The 16485-nt window shown below is 43.4% G+C and overlaps 2 protein-coding genes across 2 annotated transcripts in view; one reads left to right on the plus strand and one right to left on the minus strand.

Moving 5' to 3' along the window:
• Positions 1-255: 255 nt before the first annotated feature.
• The window catches only part of LOC307201238 (olfactory receptor 5AR1-like), a gene marked incomplete at both ends in the record, with an annotated part of 36403 nt that continues 20173 nt past the window's right edge, over positions 256-16485 (minus strand). Inside the window, one exon of the mRNA XM_079950280.1 lies at positions 256-1080. Coding sequence (XP_079806406.1) covers positions 256-1080 — 825 coding nt within the window. The remainder of the gene's footprint in view (positions 1081-16485) is intronic.
• On the plus strand, positions 8729-9726 carry LOC307214724 (olfactory receptor 5AR1-like; the record flags this gene model as incomplete). The annotated part of the gene is made up of 1 exon (XM_079973658.1): positions 8729-9726. One exon carries the CDS (start codon positions 8729-8731, stop codon positions 9680-9682), a length of 954 nt encoding a protein of 317 aa, XP_079829784.1. The 3' UTR covers positions 9683-9726.

Consider the following 16485-nt stretch of genomic DNA (forward strand, 5'->3'; position numbering starts at 1 on the left):
TACAGGGGGGAAAGAGTTGGATGCCTCATACATATACCGCATGGTACTGCTCCCTGTTTTCCTTTCAAACTGCCTTTGAAGCATCCCATGGTATATGTGACGGGGTTGTTACCACCTTAGTGTTCCGTTGTGCCAAAAGCAGTTTAGTCATGCTGGCCACATGACCTGGAAAGCTGTCTGTGGACAAACGCCAGCTCCCTCAGCCTGAAGCGAGATAAGTGTCACACCTCTGAGTCTTAACCATCCATGGGTCTTTTACCTTTTACCATTCCCTTTTCTTTCTATGTGCCAAGGACTATACTGAAGCAAAACCACTTCTATGTGGTCAAGTGCTTTTGTCAGGGCATCCTTCACATCCTTGTTCCTCAGACTGTAGATCAGAGGATTGAGCATAGGGATCACTACCGTATAGAACACCGAAGCCCATTTGTCTTGGTCCAAGGAATAGCTGGAGCTGGGCCGAAAATACATGAAGAGCATTGTCCCATGGAATAGCCCAACAGCCGTAAGGTGGGAGGCGCAGGTAGAAAAGGCTTTCTGCCTGCCTGCAGTGGAGTGCATTTTTGTGATTGTGCCTAAGATATAGATGTAGGAAACAAGAATCATGCCAATGCTGCCTCCTATAATGAAACTAAGGAAGGTAAATATCAGAATCTCATTGATGTATGTGTCAGAACAGGAGAGTGCCAGTAGGGGAGGTATATCACAAAAGAAATGATTGATGGCATTAGACCTGCAGAATGGTAGCCGGAATGTACAGCAAGTGTGTATCATTGAATCCACGATGCCCATAAAGTAAGCTACAGCCATCAGCTTTCTGCACACTCTCTTGGACATAAGAACCGAATAGTGAAGGGGCTTGCAGATGGCCACGTACCTGTCATAGGCCATCAAAGCCAGCAAAAAGCATTCTACATCAGCAAATAAGCCAAATAAATATAGCTGTATAGCACAAGAATTATAAGCAATACTTTTACTCTCAGCTAAGAGGTCAGCCAGCATTTTGGGAGCAATGACTGAGGAATAACAGAGGTCAACAAATGAGAGGTTGCCCAGGAAAAAGTACATGGGGTTATGAAGCTGAGGTTCAACACAAATTAAGACAATCATCCCAACGTTCCAGATTACAGTGATGACATAAATCAGTAGGAAGACCATAAAAAGAGGGAGCTGCATTTTTGGATTATCTGTGAATCCCCGAAAAATGAATGCTGTTATCACCGAATGATTTCCTTTATCCATTATTTTTTGCAATGGATGCTGAGATAAGGACGTTTTCTTTCTCTGGAATTTTCTTTCTGACTTTTCCTAGCAAGGCAAGAAAAAAAAGCAAACAAATATGCTTTTTAACATTTTACTTGAGTACAATCCTGGAACGGGGGTTATGGGTTCACATCCTATTGGGTTCACACCATTTTCATATGTCAGTCCCATTGTAAAAAAAATTGCAATGTGTTTGAGCTGTAAATGTGGCAGATGTAAATGCACCTCCCATCTCTTGCAAGGCATGCAATTAGTGCCAGCACCATCCATTAAGAGTTTGGTTGTAATATTCAATACCTCCCTTTCCATGGAGGCGCAGATTGTAGCTATAACAAAGGCGGCATTTTTTCATGTCCACCAAACTAAGCAGTTGGCTCCTTACCTCTCTCTCCCTGACCTAGCCACTGTGATCCACGCAACGGTCACCTCCAGACTTGATTATTGTAACTCTCTCTACGTGGGGCTGCCCTTGAGACTGACCCAGATACTCAAGGGGGTGCAGAATGCCGCAGAGAGACTCCTTACGGGGTCCTCGCCGTGGGATCACATTCACCCAGTGCTATACCAGCTGCACTGGCTCCCGGTGGAGTACAGGATCAGGTTTAAGGTGCTGGTTTTAACCTTTAAAGCCCTATACGGCCTAGGACCCTCGTACCTACGGGACCGCCTCTCCTGGTATGTCCCACAGAGGACCTTACGGTCTTCAAATAAAAACATCTTGGAGATCTCGGGCCACAGGGAGGTTAGGCTGGCCTCAACCAGAGCCAGGGCTTTTTCGACCATGGCCCTGATCTGGTGGAATGCTCTGCCACAAGAGACTAGGGCCCTGCGGGACTTGACATCTTTCCGCAGGGCCTGCAAGACAGAGCTGTTCCACCAGGCCTTTGGCCAAGGCACAGTCTGACCCCCTCTCTCCTTCTGTAATCCTCATAGAACTCTAGCCCAATGGTTGCCATTAAGTTGATTTTGAATTGATTTTAGAATGAATTGATTTTAGAATGCATTTAAATTAATTTATTGTGATTTTATGTAAACTGCGTTACTTTTATTGTTGTTAGCCACTCTGAGCCCGGCTTCGGCTGGGGAGGGCGGGATATAAATAAAATTGTATTATTATTTATTATTGTGTGTGGGATCTGTATGCACAATAAACATGTATGCATGTGTCGATGCACATATACAATGGCCACAACCAACTTTGGCATATATCCCACAGAAGGATGGCTTACCATCAGTTTGGCCCTCAGGATGAAAGTTAGTCACCCCTGATTTAAATGGTACAAATATATTATTTATTTCATTGCATGTAATTCTCATTATTTTTACTAAACTGAATGATTTTTATAAATGCGTAAAGATAAAAATAAGCACTGTAGAATTTCCCGCAGCTGAAGTGAGGCAGTAAACACTGTGGAGAGTCAGAGTGACAGTTAATCACTAGAAGACTCAGTTCTGCTCTTTTAAGTTGTGTACAAGTAACTCAGTCAAATTTGGCTGTTAGATTGGGCTCAAGATAGATTCATAGGTATCAAGGTCTTGGGTGCCCAAACACCCACAAAATTCCCCATATAGGAATCGGACACCTACAAAATGCAGCAGCGGGCACATGGGACATCAACCGCACATGCCCCCACAGCGTGCACAGCCCCAGGCATCCATGGTTCCAGAGCCAAGCCAGTGTGTATGGATGGATTCATGTTTCAAAATAGTCTTCATGAAATAATATTCTGAGAAGAAGAAGAAGAAGAAGAAGAAGAAGAAGAAGAAGAAGAAGAAGAAGAATAGTAGTAGTAGTAGTAGTAGTTTGGATTTGATATCCCGCTTTATCACTACCCGAAGGAGTCTCAAAAGCAGCTAACAATCTCCTTTTCCCTTCCTCCCCCATAACAAACACTCTATGAGGTGAGTGGGGCTGAGAGACTTCAGAGAAGTGTGACTGGCCCAAGGTCACCCAGCAGCTGCATGTGGAGGAGTGGAGACGAGAACCCGGTTCCCCAAATTGCAAATCTACTGCTCTTAACCACTACACCACACTGGCTCTCAGAGAATGATTTGGGAGGATTTTGAACCACTCTGGATTTGGTAACTCTCAGTAATCAAGCTGGCCTGTGATGTTAATGTTCTCAACATAAAATCCCACATGGTTCACCATGGTCAAATGATTGCAAACAGTTACCTCAAAGTGGCAAAACATGTAAGTCTGGCCTTAGATTTCTGCTCCTCAATTAGCAAACTTACCTGGAGTATACTGTGTGGTTTCTTCTTTGCTTTCAGAATCTGTAAGTAGACCAAGAGGTCTTAAATGCCATTTGGTGGCTTCTGGGATAGTGTCCCTGAGGCACCTGAATACCCCTTGTGTGAATACACTGTTGTGTGAATATCCTAGCAATTAAACTTCCTATTTTGTTTTCGTAGATTTTTTTAAGCTGTGGGTTGCTTGCCTCCCTGATCACTTTATAGTCAGAATCAGCTAACCAGCTCTACTGACAGTTTCGCATATATGCCTCTGTAATTTCCATCAACAGTAGTAACTAGCTCCCCAGTCAAGGGAAACTAATAAATGCTACCAAAATGGCAAGGGAGGTGCTTAGCTCATACTATATGGAACACATCCACAGCCAGATCTAGTGAGACAATCCAGGGAAAAGAAGCAGGGTAGAATTTATTTATTTATTTATTTATTTAAATTTCAAATACAGGATATCTATATATTCAGGTTACAGACTCCACTAACCCAGAAATAGTACCTCAGGTTAAGAACTTTGCTTCAGGATGAGAACAGAAATCATGTGGTGGCGGCGCAGCAGCAGCGGGAGGCCCCATTAGCTAAAGTGGTACCTCAGGTTAAGAACAGTTTCAGGTTAAGAACTGACCTCCGGAATGAATTAAGTTCTTAACCCGAGGTACCACTGTATAAAAATCTTATTTGGCGAAAGTAATTTGGTAAAGTGTTATTATTTCCCTTCCACCTTTTTCTCTCATGCAAAGCTCTGCTTCTGTATGCACCATGCTGGGTCCCAATTCAGAATTAATGCAGGAAGAAGAAAAAAGCACGAAGTGTCAGGCATTAGAGGATCCAACCCCCCCCCCCGCCCCCAACGGCAGGTTGCCAGGAATGGATAAGACAAGGAAAAGTTCTTACCAACTGCTTTTTATTCAATATCCACAAAGCTAGGCTTGGAAATGCAACCTCTTGGAATAATGCCATTGCCCCGAGTGAGTCTCCACCTCCTCCCTCTCTTTCTTCATGCACCATCAGTACGGGTACTGAGAAGTGCCCTCTGCCTCTGAGCTCTCTGCTCTCCTACTTTCAGTGTTCACTGGATTCTGGGAGAGGGGGGTCTGGAATGCTTTCTATTTGAAATATATATATATTAATTTTTATTGAATTTTCAAATTATAACAACAAATTTTCCACAAATCTTAACTGAACAATTTATATATCCATATTTCTCCCCTCCCCCCCCCTTTGGCTTCCCCCATATTTCTGTATTGATTTATTAAACAAATTCTATACCCTGCTGGTTTTACCTCTTATATTGTTGTGAAAGTTTAGTCATAACCTGCCAATGGGTCCAAGTCTTTATATTGTCTTTTTATATAGTTTATAAATGGTTCCCACTCCTTTTTGAAATCGATGTTGTCTCTCCCATGTATCCTCTCTGTCAGCATGGCCAGTTCCACGTAGTCTTGGAATGGCTTGGCTTGCCATTCTTCCTATGTTGGCATTTTCTCTGTTTTCCGTACTTGTGCTAATAAGATTCTTGCTGCTGTTGTCGCATACACAAACAATCTCCAATTTCCCTCTCTTATATCATGATCTAAAATTCTGAGCAGGAAAGATTCTGGTTTTTTGACAAAGGTTTTTAGAATGGAATGCTTTCTAAAGACACTGTGTCCGTCAGTTGTCACCCCTCTTCTCCCATTATTTCCCAGCTTTTCCCCTCATCTGCCTCTGAGCTGTCATCTCCTCAAACCCCTGTTGTAATTCTCAACTGTCTTCTTCATCTCTGGAAGGGTCAGGCTGGGGAGGCAGTCTCCACCATTCCTCCTCTGCCCAGTCCCCTGACACACAGTTTAAAAGTCCAAAGTCCTGGGAGAAAAGCAATGTTTTTGCCTGGCACCAAAAGGTGTATAATGAAGGTGCCAGGCGAGTCTCCCTGGAGAGAGCATTCCACAAACAGGGAGCAACTGCAGAAAAGGCCCATTCTCATGTTGCCACCCTCCAGACATCTTGTGGAGGAGGCACACAAAGAAGGTGATGAGCCAGTTGATGCTCTTGCATTCACTGAAGGACCATTGCTTTAGCAGATACCTCTGTTAACAGGGAGGGAAAGGAGTTTTGCCAATTTGCTCTCCCCCTTGCAGCCCTTTTCCTCTTCTGGGAGACCACCCCACTCTCTGGAGCCAATTTTTAGGGGCACTGGGGAGTATAGGGAATAGGAGGAATGTGTGTGTGTATGTTCAATTAAGTTTTACTTAAAGTAGACTCAGGGTTTGTCCACTTTTCCACTTGCCCCATGCCTTGAAAGCATGGGTCCAAACAGTTTTCTCCTTGCCCTGCTCCTTTCCTAGAAAAAAACTCACTCTTTAGTGCTAAATCAGAGCAAACATCCATCTGGAGAAAACCCAAATTGCTGTTTGCTCTGATTGATCGCTAAAGAGTGGTTTTCCCCAGGGGAACAAGAGCAGGACAAGAGGAAGTGTGGCTAAGTCCTTATTGGAATTAATGAAGTGACTTTCAAAGAGGATTAGATAAATTCATGGAAGAGAGGGCTATTGATGGCTACTAGCCTACTAGTCTATAGCTATGCTCTGACTCCACAGTTAGATGCAGCATTGCTTCTGAAAACCAGTTGCTGGAAACTACTCTTGTGCTTGACTCCTGCTTGGGAGTTTCCCTCCGGCATCTGGTTGACCACTGTAAATACAGAATGCTGGACTAGATGGGCCATTGTTCTTATGTACACGCACAGAGCCAGTTCTCATCTTACTCTGAATGTGTGGAGGTTGAAAATGGAACCAGCAGATGTGGTCCCACTCAACCTCCCATCAGATGTCAAAGAGATAAAGAACTACCTGACATTCAGAAGACATCTTAAGGCAGCCCTGTTCAGGGAAGTTTTCAATATGTAATGCTGTACTGTTTTTAACACTGATTGGGAGCCGCCCAGAGTGGCTGGGGAAACTCAGCCAGATGGGCGGGGTATAAATAATAATAATAATAATAAAAACCTCTACACAGACAGACTATGTGAGTTGTGTTGACATTTGTAGCTTAGCCTATAATGTAATAGTGGGTCTCCCCTTGGGATCCCAGTGAACCAAACTTGGGATGATTTTGGAAATACCTCCGTAAGCCTTGCACAACACAGTGGGGAAGAATCAGAGCTAGGAAGAGTAGAGCACACACTTTGCTTCCAGATCTCTGGTTCAATCCGTAGCTTTGCCAAGGACTAGGAAGCAGCCCTGCTTAAGACAGTGCCAGTCAGCGTAAATCAGGAGTGGTGAACCTGCAATCCTCCAGATATTGTTCTATTATAATTCCCATCCACTCCTGCCAGCATGTCAGATATGTTCCCTGTATCGGGTGTATCTGATACTTCGTACTTTTTGTGGCGGTACACAACAGTACACATTACTGGCACTTTTTTTTCATCTCCTTCCAAAAGCTTCTGCCCAGAGCATTCTCTGGCAGGATCTGAGAGCCCTCCCTTGTGTGGTAACTACAAGCACCATTTCTTCTAGAAAAAAGAGTACTGAGACAAATGAAGCAATGGCCTGATTCAGCAAATGACAGATTCCTATATTCCACATTTTGCAAAGAAAATTACCTTCTTGGTAACATTCAGTGACCAACATTTCTCTGAATCTGTGAAGATTTCGTAGAGCATCAGTGCAATAGCCCTTGAGAATCAATTTTATCACTTTGTTTAGTGAACATTAGAAGGAATCAGGAGATTTGCTCACAAGGGATATTCCACATGAGAGAGGTCTCTAAGAGCCATTCTATCACTATGAATGCTGCTTTAATATCAGAAATTTCAAGATCAGTTCTACTACACTCTTGGTGTGGACACAAAATGGTTTCCAGAGATCCCTAGCAAATGAAAAGATTATATCACCAATATCCATGTTGTTTAAAATAATTCAGGAATGCCACAGAACAAAAGTGAGTCAATATTATATTTACTTATGAGAGATAATGAATGTTTTTTGCAATGTTCAAACTGGGCACTACACATGAGAGGCAGTGATAAATTATCTCCCTTGCTTTAATCTATTGCAGAAAATGTGCCCTGGAGTAGCACATCTAATACAGATTTGCAAATTGTGAAAAGCTGGACTATACTGAGCAGAGGGGGAAATACTGACGGAAGGAAAGATTTTCGCAGACTTCTTTATGTCAGACAATTTTGATTAAACCTGGAAACAGGACACAGCTTGCAGCATGCAAGAGAAGTGGCACAAACCTCAGTTATCCACAGTGCATAAAGCTTTTCACAGAATCAGAATTGTAGAGTTGGAAGGAATCAAAAGGGTCATCTAGTCCAACTCTCTGCAATGCAGGAATCTTTTAGTGAGATATAGATTCTCCTTGCAGGCTTCCAATTGCACTGGAGAATAGCTGCTTTAGACCAAATCAGATCAGTGGTGCATCTAATAGAAGAGTGATTCCTGAATCTTGAGACAAAGGGGTGTAATGTAGGATCTGTACATGGTGGCATAGGTTGAACTGGACACCCCTGAAGCATGCTGTGGTGCTTGAGGCATTTAAAAATGCAGACAAGTGTCTTCTGAAAGCAATAATGATGTCTCTAAGTATACCATAGTGCCATAACACTAGAGTGGGGTTGTGGAAGAAGGGAGATCATACGCCACTGTGGGAAGAGAGCAGAAAGGAAGCTCCACTATGACTGACAGGTCCAGCTTGTAATGAGAGGAGATGATTTTACCAGAAAAAATCAATCCCTTTTAGTACTTTCCACCCCAAACTCAAATTTAAGGGTACCTAGCACTGTAGCTATCCTTTTGAAATTTGACAGGATTCATGCCTGCAGAGCACTTTCCTTCAAAATTAATTTAGTTCTGCCCCCAATTTTTTAAAAAAGTTATAGACTTTTCCTTCATTTGTTTCTTTCTTTCTTTCTATCAAATTTTAAAGTTGACGAGCACAAACGTCCATGGACCTATTTGCCTGTAATCAGACAAACTTCATTTACCATGAAGGGAGGCCCAAGTGCCTGAAAATTCTATCCACTTTTGTCTCATCCAGTCAACCTCATGTCTGCCTGTATTAGCATTGTGCTTTCCTTTGCCACCTCCGGTAGCAGCCAAAGAATTCTGCTCTCAGAGCTCCAGGCTGCAAGCGTGGTTCCCTACCAACGTACCCTTTTTCTGAATTACAGATCAGATTTCATCAGCAAAGTGGATATAATCAACAGATGATTGACATAGCAGAGAAATGGATAGCAAAAACCATACAAAGGTAAATGAGTTTGTCCTCTTGGGATTAGTGAACAGTCGTGAACTGAAAGCACTCTGCTTTATTGTGATATTAGTTATGTATTTAGTCACCCTGACCGGGAATATTGGGATGATCCTCCTAATCAGGATCGACCCTCAACTCCAGAAACCAATGTATTTCTTCCTCAGCCATTTGTCCTTCCTAGATTTTGGATATTCCTCAGCCATTGCCCCTAAAATGCTGGAGAATTTTTTAGCAGGGAAGAAAACCATTTCCTACAAAGGCTGTGCTGTGCAGATGTATTTTTTCGTCTTCTGTGCAAGCACCGAGTGCATCCTCCTGGCAGCAATGGCATATGACCGGTATGTGGCTATCTGCAATCCTCTGCTGTATATGGCTACTATGTCTCCCAATATGTGTTCTCTGATGGTGGCTGGATCCTACCTGGTTGGCTTCATAAATGCAATGACCCAAACGATTTCCACTTTCATGCTATCTTTTTGCGGCTCTGTCATCAACCATTTCTTCTGTGATGTTCCCCCGCTATTGGCGCTTTCCTGCACTGACACAAGCATCCATGAAATGGTTCTCTTTGTATTTGCTACAGTCCTGGGCATATTCACTTCAGTGGAAATTGTGGTGTCATATGCCTTCATCCTGTCTGCAATCCTGCAAATCCACTCAACAGAGGGGAAGCGAAAGGCTTTTTCAACATGCGCCTCACACCTGGTGGCTGTCACTGTCTTCTATGGAACAACAGTCTTCATGTATCTTCGGCCGAGTTCTAACTATGCCATGGACCAGGACAAATGGGTTTCTGTCTTCTACACTGTGGTGATTCCCATGCTTAACCCCTTGATCTACAGCCTGAGGAATAAGGAAGTGAAAAATGCCTTGAGAAGATTTCAAACACTGAAATTATCTTTCAGGTGGAGCATGAGAAGCTTATAAATACTAAACTCTGACAAACTGAGCCATTTTATTGAAGTGTGTGATCTAATGCACTGTTAAGAGTGTTTAAGAAATTGGGGGATAGAAATAGGTAGTGCTAAATGCAGTAGCTTGTATGCAGGATTGTACCCAAAACACTCATTAGAATAAATTAACCTAGACAATAATTACTATGTAGCACACTGTAGAGTAAGATATGCATGACATGAAGAACTGGTCACCCTTGATTGCTTGAGAATCTGGGATTCATGAAGGAATGCTTGCTGGAGACCTAACACACACAAAGAACACTGTCCTGACCACCAGAAAATCTAGGTCTTACTTAATGGTTTTCATTTTTAGTGTCATAAAATTATAAAATCCAATAAAATGTTTTTTTTAAAAAAAAAATCTGGTTCTTTCTGAACTGAAATATGACATGAATAAATCTAGGTTTGGCTTTCATAATTTCTTTTAGGAAAATATATTTTAAAATATTACCAAAACCTGAAAATTTAGGGGAAGAATGAGAAAAGCTCCCAACCTTATACATCATTATTTAGGGAAGTTTTTAATGTTTGGGTTTTTTATGTTTTTAATATTCTATTGGGAGCCACGCAGGGTGGCTGGGGAAACCCAGCCAGATGGGCAGGGTATAAATAAATTAGTAGTAGTAGTACAGTAGTAGTAGTATCTGGTGATTGCACTTTGAAAGTCAGCCTTATCCTTAAAGCAATACTTGGTGGGTGTGTTTTGGTTTTTTATTTATTAATGTTTATTGGTTTAAATTCAACACATACACACAAAGAACATTTAGGAAAAAAGCAAAGAAGAAAACAAAAATAAAACAGACAAAGAAATAGCAGCAGCAATATTTGGTTAGAGGTTGGCTAGTCAGAAAATCTGACTTATCTTATCTCTTTCTGATTGGCTGAAGGATTCAAAGAATGGTCCGCTGTGCTTCCTTGTCACCAGTTCCCCTTTAAGCAAGTTAAGTGGAGGACCATCCAAGATCCATCTTGATTGCTAGTGGACAAAATAGCTTCAGGGTGCAATGCCAGTCCCATGAGCAAGGGTTGAGGGAGCGCAGCATTGGGCTTTGGTTATTTGCTCTACACACTGCAATATACAGGGTGGGACAAATCTCTAGTCCAGCACATTCCCCCCCCCCCCAAAAAAAAAATGAGAGCTGCTCAAATGGAGCAATTTAACTTGAGTATTGAGGCTGAGGTGAACTCCACTGCATAGAAGGTAAAGGTAAAGGGACCCCTGACCATTAGGTCCAGTCATGGACGACTCTGGGGTTGCAGCACTCATCTCGCTTTACTGGCCGAGAGAGCTGGCGTACAGCTTCCGGGTCATGTGGCCAACATGACTAAGCTGCTTCTGGAGAACCAGAGCAGCACACAGAAACGCCGTTTACCTTCCCACCAGAGCTGTACCTATTTATCTACTTGCTAGGTTGGCAGGAACTGGGACCAAGAAACGGGAGCTCACCCCATCGCGGGGATTCGAACTGCCAACCTTCTGATCGGCAAGCCCTAGGCTCTGTGGTTTAACCCACAGCGCCACCTGCCTCCAAAAACAAGCACAGACCTCACCCAGCCAGCAGAAGGTTGGAACATACTATCATCCTGCATAGGCAGTGTTGTCGCACCCTCGGGGTGCTGTCCAATGAAGAAGTTCCATTGGCTCAAGAATTTCCATTAGCACTATAGAACTTTTTCTCCCTCTTCTCTCCCTGCATACCCTTATACTTCCCCCAAATCTGCTCCAGAGGGCTGGAGAACCCCCAGAGCTTATTTAGGGGATGGACATGGGAAGTGGAGAGAGAAGTTAAGTTCCATTGCACAGCCAGAAGCCTTTGCAATAACATAACTATTTCGTTGGTTGCCATCCTTTGATCTGGAACTGGCAGCAAGGAACACTGCATTTATCCAAATCATGGACTCAGGTCAAAATTGGCTTTATTTTACTATTTGCTGCTATGTTGGAATACATGACCTGATATGAAATTACTAGCGCGCTCAGCGTCGGGTGGGAGTTTGAGCTCTGAGCTGCTTGAGACAGACCCAGCACCTGGAGAGGCAAAGCAGGAGTAACAGGAGGCGTAAGTTGCCCCTACTCGGGTGGATTTCCCAGGAGCAGAGGCTCAGCGGCGCAAAAAGGGGTTTCCCCACACTAGACCTGGACTTTAAGACACTTTAAAAAGAAGAAATTTAGGGGAGAACCTCAGCGCAAAGGAGCGAGACTGCCCTCCGGTGCCTTCACCTCCAGACCCCATGAGCTAGCCCTGGACTCTCCAGTAAGATATTGACACAAATTCAAGGTGCGTTCCCCCCCCCCAATATATAGAGTGAGAAAGGGGTTATTTAAGCCCCAACAATACATCAGAAACAAAAAAAGGGGGAACTAACAAACAGATAAAATTAAGAAGTTGCGAGTGGAATGCTAAAAGGGGGTCATCCCTCACAACATATGATCAAACCCAATATTTGGAATGAATTATGGACTAAAAATATAAAATTCACTGCTTGCTTCCTTATAAGGGAAAATCTTATGAAAATGTACTATAGGTGGTACCTGACCCCTGTAAAACTTGCAAAAATAAATAAATAAAACAATAACAAGTGCTGAAGATGTAAGGAACAGATAGGAACATACTACCATATGCGGTGGTCCTGTCTAGAGATACAAAGATTTTGGAATATGATTTATGAAGAGATAAAGAGATAGATAACAATTTAGCAAGAAACCGGAAGAATTTTTACTAGGAATGGTTTCAGATAATATTCACAAAAATAAAACCAGGCTATTTATGTATGCATCGTCAGCAGCAAGGGTTATAGTGTCAAAACACTGGAAAGATAAAAATACACCCAATAAGATGAATGGGTAGTCAAATTGTGCAAGTACTTGGAGCTCGCAAAGCTGACAGATGCAATACAAGACAAACCTAAAAAATGGGTGAAAGAAGAAGAAGAAGAAGAGGAGGAGGAGGAGGAGGAGGAGGAGGAGGAGGAGTTGTTTGGATCTGATATCCCACCTTTCACTCCCTTTAAGGAGTCTCAAAGCAGCTAACATTCTCCTTTCCCTTCCTCCCCCACAACAAACACTCTGTGAGGTGAGTGGGGCTGAGAGACTTCAAAGAAGTGTGACTAGCCCAAGGTCACCCAGCAGCTGCATGTGTAGGAGCGGAGACGCGAACCCAGTTCCCCAGATTACGAGACTACCACTCTCACAAGAAGGGGAGTGTTTAAATAATTATTTAGGGGACAAGGGCTCAACAAGAAAGACCTGTCTATGTTTAGAATGATACCGCATAGAGAAATGCTCCCTGACACCAAGATGAGGGATTCCTTTGGAATGCAGACAGAGAGAACTGATAAGAATAATGATCTGTTGTGAACTTAATGGAAGTGTACAATAGATGAGCTTTCCTGTTTTGGCTCATCTTGCCTTTTTTTCCCCTTTTTTTTCCTTTTTCCTTTTTCCTTTTCTTTTTTCTTTCCCATAGTGGCTTATGTTCTATGCCATGTACTTTGATATTTTTTGTAGTTTTGTAGTTTTTTTTATTATTACTATTATTAAGGAATTTTATTTTGTAATTTTGGTTGTCTATATTTATATGTATTTGTTTAAAGCAAAATAAGAAATTACTATAAAAAAACAACTACCACGAATAAACAAATGTATTTTCTACATAGTAAAGCTGTAAGGCATTTTGTGGCAGTAGCAAAGTCTCTGTTGGTGATTGGTTGAACTACCATAAGGTCACAGAGAGACGAAGCAGGTGGAAAGGCCGCTGGCTGCCATTGGCTGAGCTGCTCAGAGGCAGAGGAGATAAGGCAGGCAAAAGGGCCGAGGAGAGGAGAGGTAGAAAAAGTGCAGAGAGAGATGAGGAGCGTTCTCAGTACATGTATGCAATCAGGCTCATGCTCACCCATGACTTTATGGAGACAGGTGGGTGGAAAGCAATGCTGGAGTCCTGAGGCCAGTGAAGGAAGGAGGCAGCAGAAGCAGACAGAAATATAAAACTGCCAGCATTATAATACTAGTACAGTGGTACCTCGGGTTTCATACGCTTCAGGTTACATACGCTTCAGGTTACAGACTCCACTAACCCAGAAATAGTACCTCGGGTTAAGAACTTTGCTTCAGGATGAGAACAGAAATCATGCTCAGGTGGCGCGGCAGCAGCAGGAGGCCCCATTAGCTAAAGTGGTGCTTCAGGTTAAGAACAGTTTCAGGTTAAGAACAGACCTCCAGAACGAATTAAGTTCTTAACCCGAGGTACCACTGTATATAAATCTATGATGCAACCACATTTGTAATACTGTGTATAATTCTGGTCGCCTTGCCTCACAAAGAATATTGTAGAGGTGGAAAAGTTTCAAAAAGGGGCAACCCAAATTAATCATGGAATGGTTACAATGTTTTTAGTTTGGAACAAAAATAAGGAATGGGAGCATGATAGAGAGGTATAAGATTATGCACCATTTGGAGAAAGTGGGTTGAGGGAAGTTTTTCTCCCTCTCTCATAATACGAGAAGGAGGATATCCTGCTAAAAGATTCAGTACCAACAAAATAATTTCCAACAGCACATACCGGTAGTTAAACTATGGAATTCACTCCTGTAAGAGGCAGTGATGGATGCTAACTGGGATGAAAGAGAGTCATAGACAAATTCATAAGATGCCTACTAACCCTGATGTCAACCTTCCCTGTCAAAGGCAGTTGTGCCCCTGAGGAACACAAGTGGGGAGAGCGCTAGTGCGCTCAAGTCCAGCTTGGGAGCCTCCCAAGAGGCCTCTGGTTGACCGCTGTAAGAAGAGGAGGCTGGGCGAGATGGACCATTGACCATAGCAAGATTCTTCTTATGTTCTTAACTGCTACCAGAAGTCACTGGCGGAGGAAGAGGCATGCGGGGGGAGTGCACTGCCCCCGACAGCACGATCCCAGCAGGGTGCCATTGTGGCTGCCCCCCCACTCGTGCTGGGCACCACGCCCCTATGGGCGGCACTGTTGGCATACAACCAAGGAAGCGGGTGCAATTGGCAGGCCCCCAGCTGGCTCCATACCACCAGCCAGTGTCCCGGATGAACTCCAGTCCTTGGTGCAGCATGAATCAGCGACCCGAACTTCAAAAGCTAGGGCACGCTCTTATCAGCAGATATAACGCTACACAATAGAAGTGGCAGGAGAGTATGTGTGAGCATATTTACAAGCAGTTTATTCAGCATACATCAGGACAAAAGGAAAACATATCCAATCTCCTTCGTGTCCAAAGCAAGACAGCAAAAGCAAAAGCTATACACAAAACGGAAGTCCCCAGCAAGCTGTGCTGGAGTGGAAACAGACATGTTACATACAACAATTCCACACGTCTGTTCTTAAGGTGGAACGGAATATTCCAACAGGCATGTCATGCCCCCAGGAGGCGCGCAACGCCCCTACGGGTGGAGCACCACACCCCCTGGACCAACGCAACGCCCCAGAACACACGCCAGCCCCGCCCCTGCCTGCTCTCCACCCCCCCATGCCAGAGCATGAAGCTCCGCCACTGCCAGAAGTTTGGCTGTTGCATCCCGTTGACCTCTCATACCTGCACCCAGGACCTAAGAGAGGGTGAGAGGGAGAAACATGTTTCTCTAGTCCTGCTCAAGCATTCCCCTCATTAGATTAGCATCCCCAAAGTGGAGAAGAGAAGGGTTCCAGCTGCTGATCCCACCTCTGCTATTGCATCCCCATCAGCTGCATCCCTTGTTGTCCCTCTATATATCTGTAGAGGGCAGCGCGATTTCCATGCGTAGACTGTGATGTGGAACCCAGTGCAAACAGAAATCCACATCACAGGATGAGCTTACACCTATAAGGCAGGCTCTCTGCTACAGACATGGTCCATAATGCCTCGAAGCAGAGCCTATGGATAATATTTACTCTACTCTTCATCCAAAATCAAAGGTTCCCACAGCAGCTCACAGATATCAATAATACAATCTAAAAAGGGATAACACGAAGGAAGAGGGTATGAGAAGAATGGGGGGGGGGGACAAACTCAGCACTAGTTTTTAATTGCAGCATTCTTGGAACAACCTGCTGGAAGGGAATGAGCTCAGGAAGCTGAAAGTCACTGATCCCTCTGCTGAGCTTATAGAGAGCTTCTACAATTCCATCTCTCCCCCTGCTGTAGCTTAATGGAAAGGAAGCAGCAGTCTGACTGGGGGAAAGGGGGCAGCTGTTTAATAGTCCCACTTCAGAACCTTCTGAATAGCCTGATGGCAAGCAGGAGAGCTTGACTGTAAGGAGCAGCTGAGCATATGTGTGGCAAGGAATGCTTGCTTTGTGTCAGCAAGTCCAGAGACTATTGATTGATTGTGACAATTAAGCATGGGATCTCAACTGTAAAAACTGGAGCTTAAAACAGATTTCATAGTATGATTCATAAGAAGCACTTCATTATCTTTAAAATAACTCTGCAAAATGCACAAAACTGTCAGGGTTTAATTACCATGCTCTGCAGACAATACTCCTGAGATCTTATGGTGCCATATCCTTCAGAGGTTATGCCCCAAGGGCTCGAAAAAGGAGCATATATAGCATTTTTTCCAGCTTAGGAGCAAATTGTGAATTCAGAGAAGGAAAATAACGGAGCCAAAGGTATGTTGAATGGGTCTGCATTTTTGTTCAGAAGAGTAACTATCACAATTTTATTTTTCAGCATTAATTAACTAATATTGAGGCTCTTTGTGGCAACAGCAACAGAACCTATGCACCATCAGATGGCTAACTGAATTTCACGGAGCAATCTGTAAGATTACAT

Source organism: Podarcis cretensis (assembly GCF_951804945.1).
Source record: "Podarcis cretensis genome assembly, chromosome: 1".
Taxonomy (NCBI): domain Eukaryota; kingdom Metazoa; phylum Chordata; class Lepidosauria; order Squamata; family Lacertidae; genus Podarcis; species Podarcis cretensis.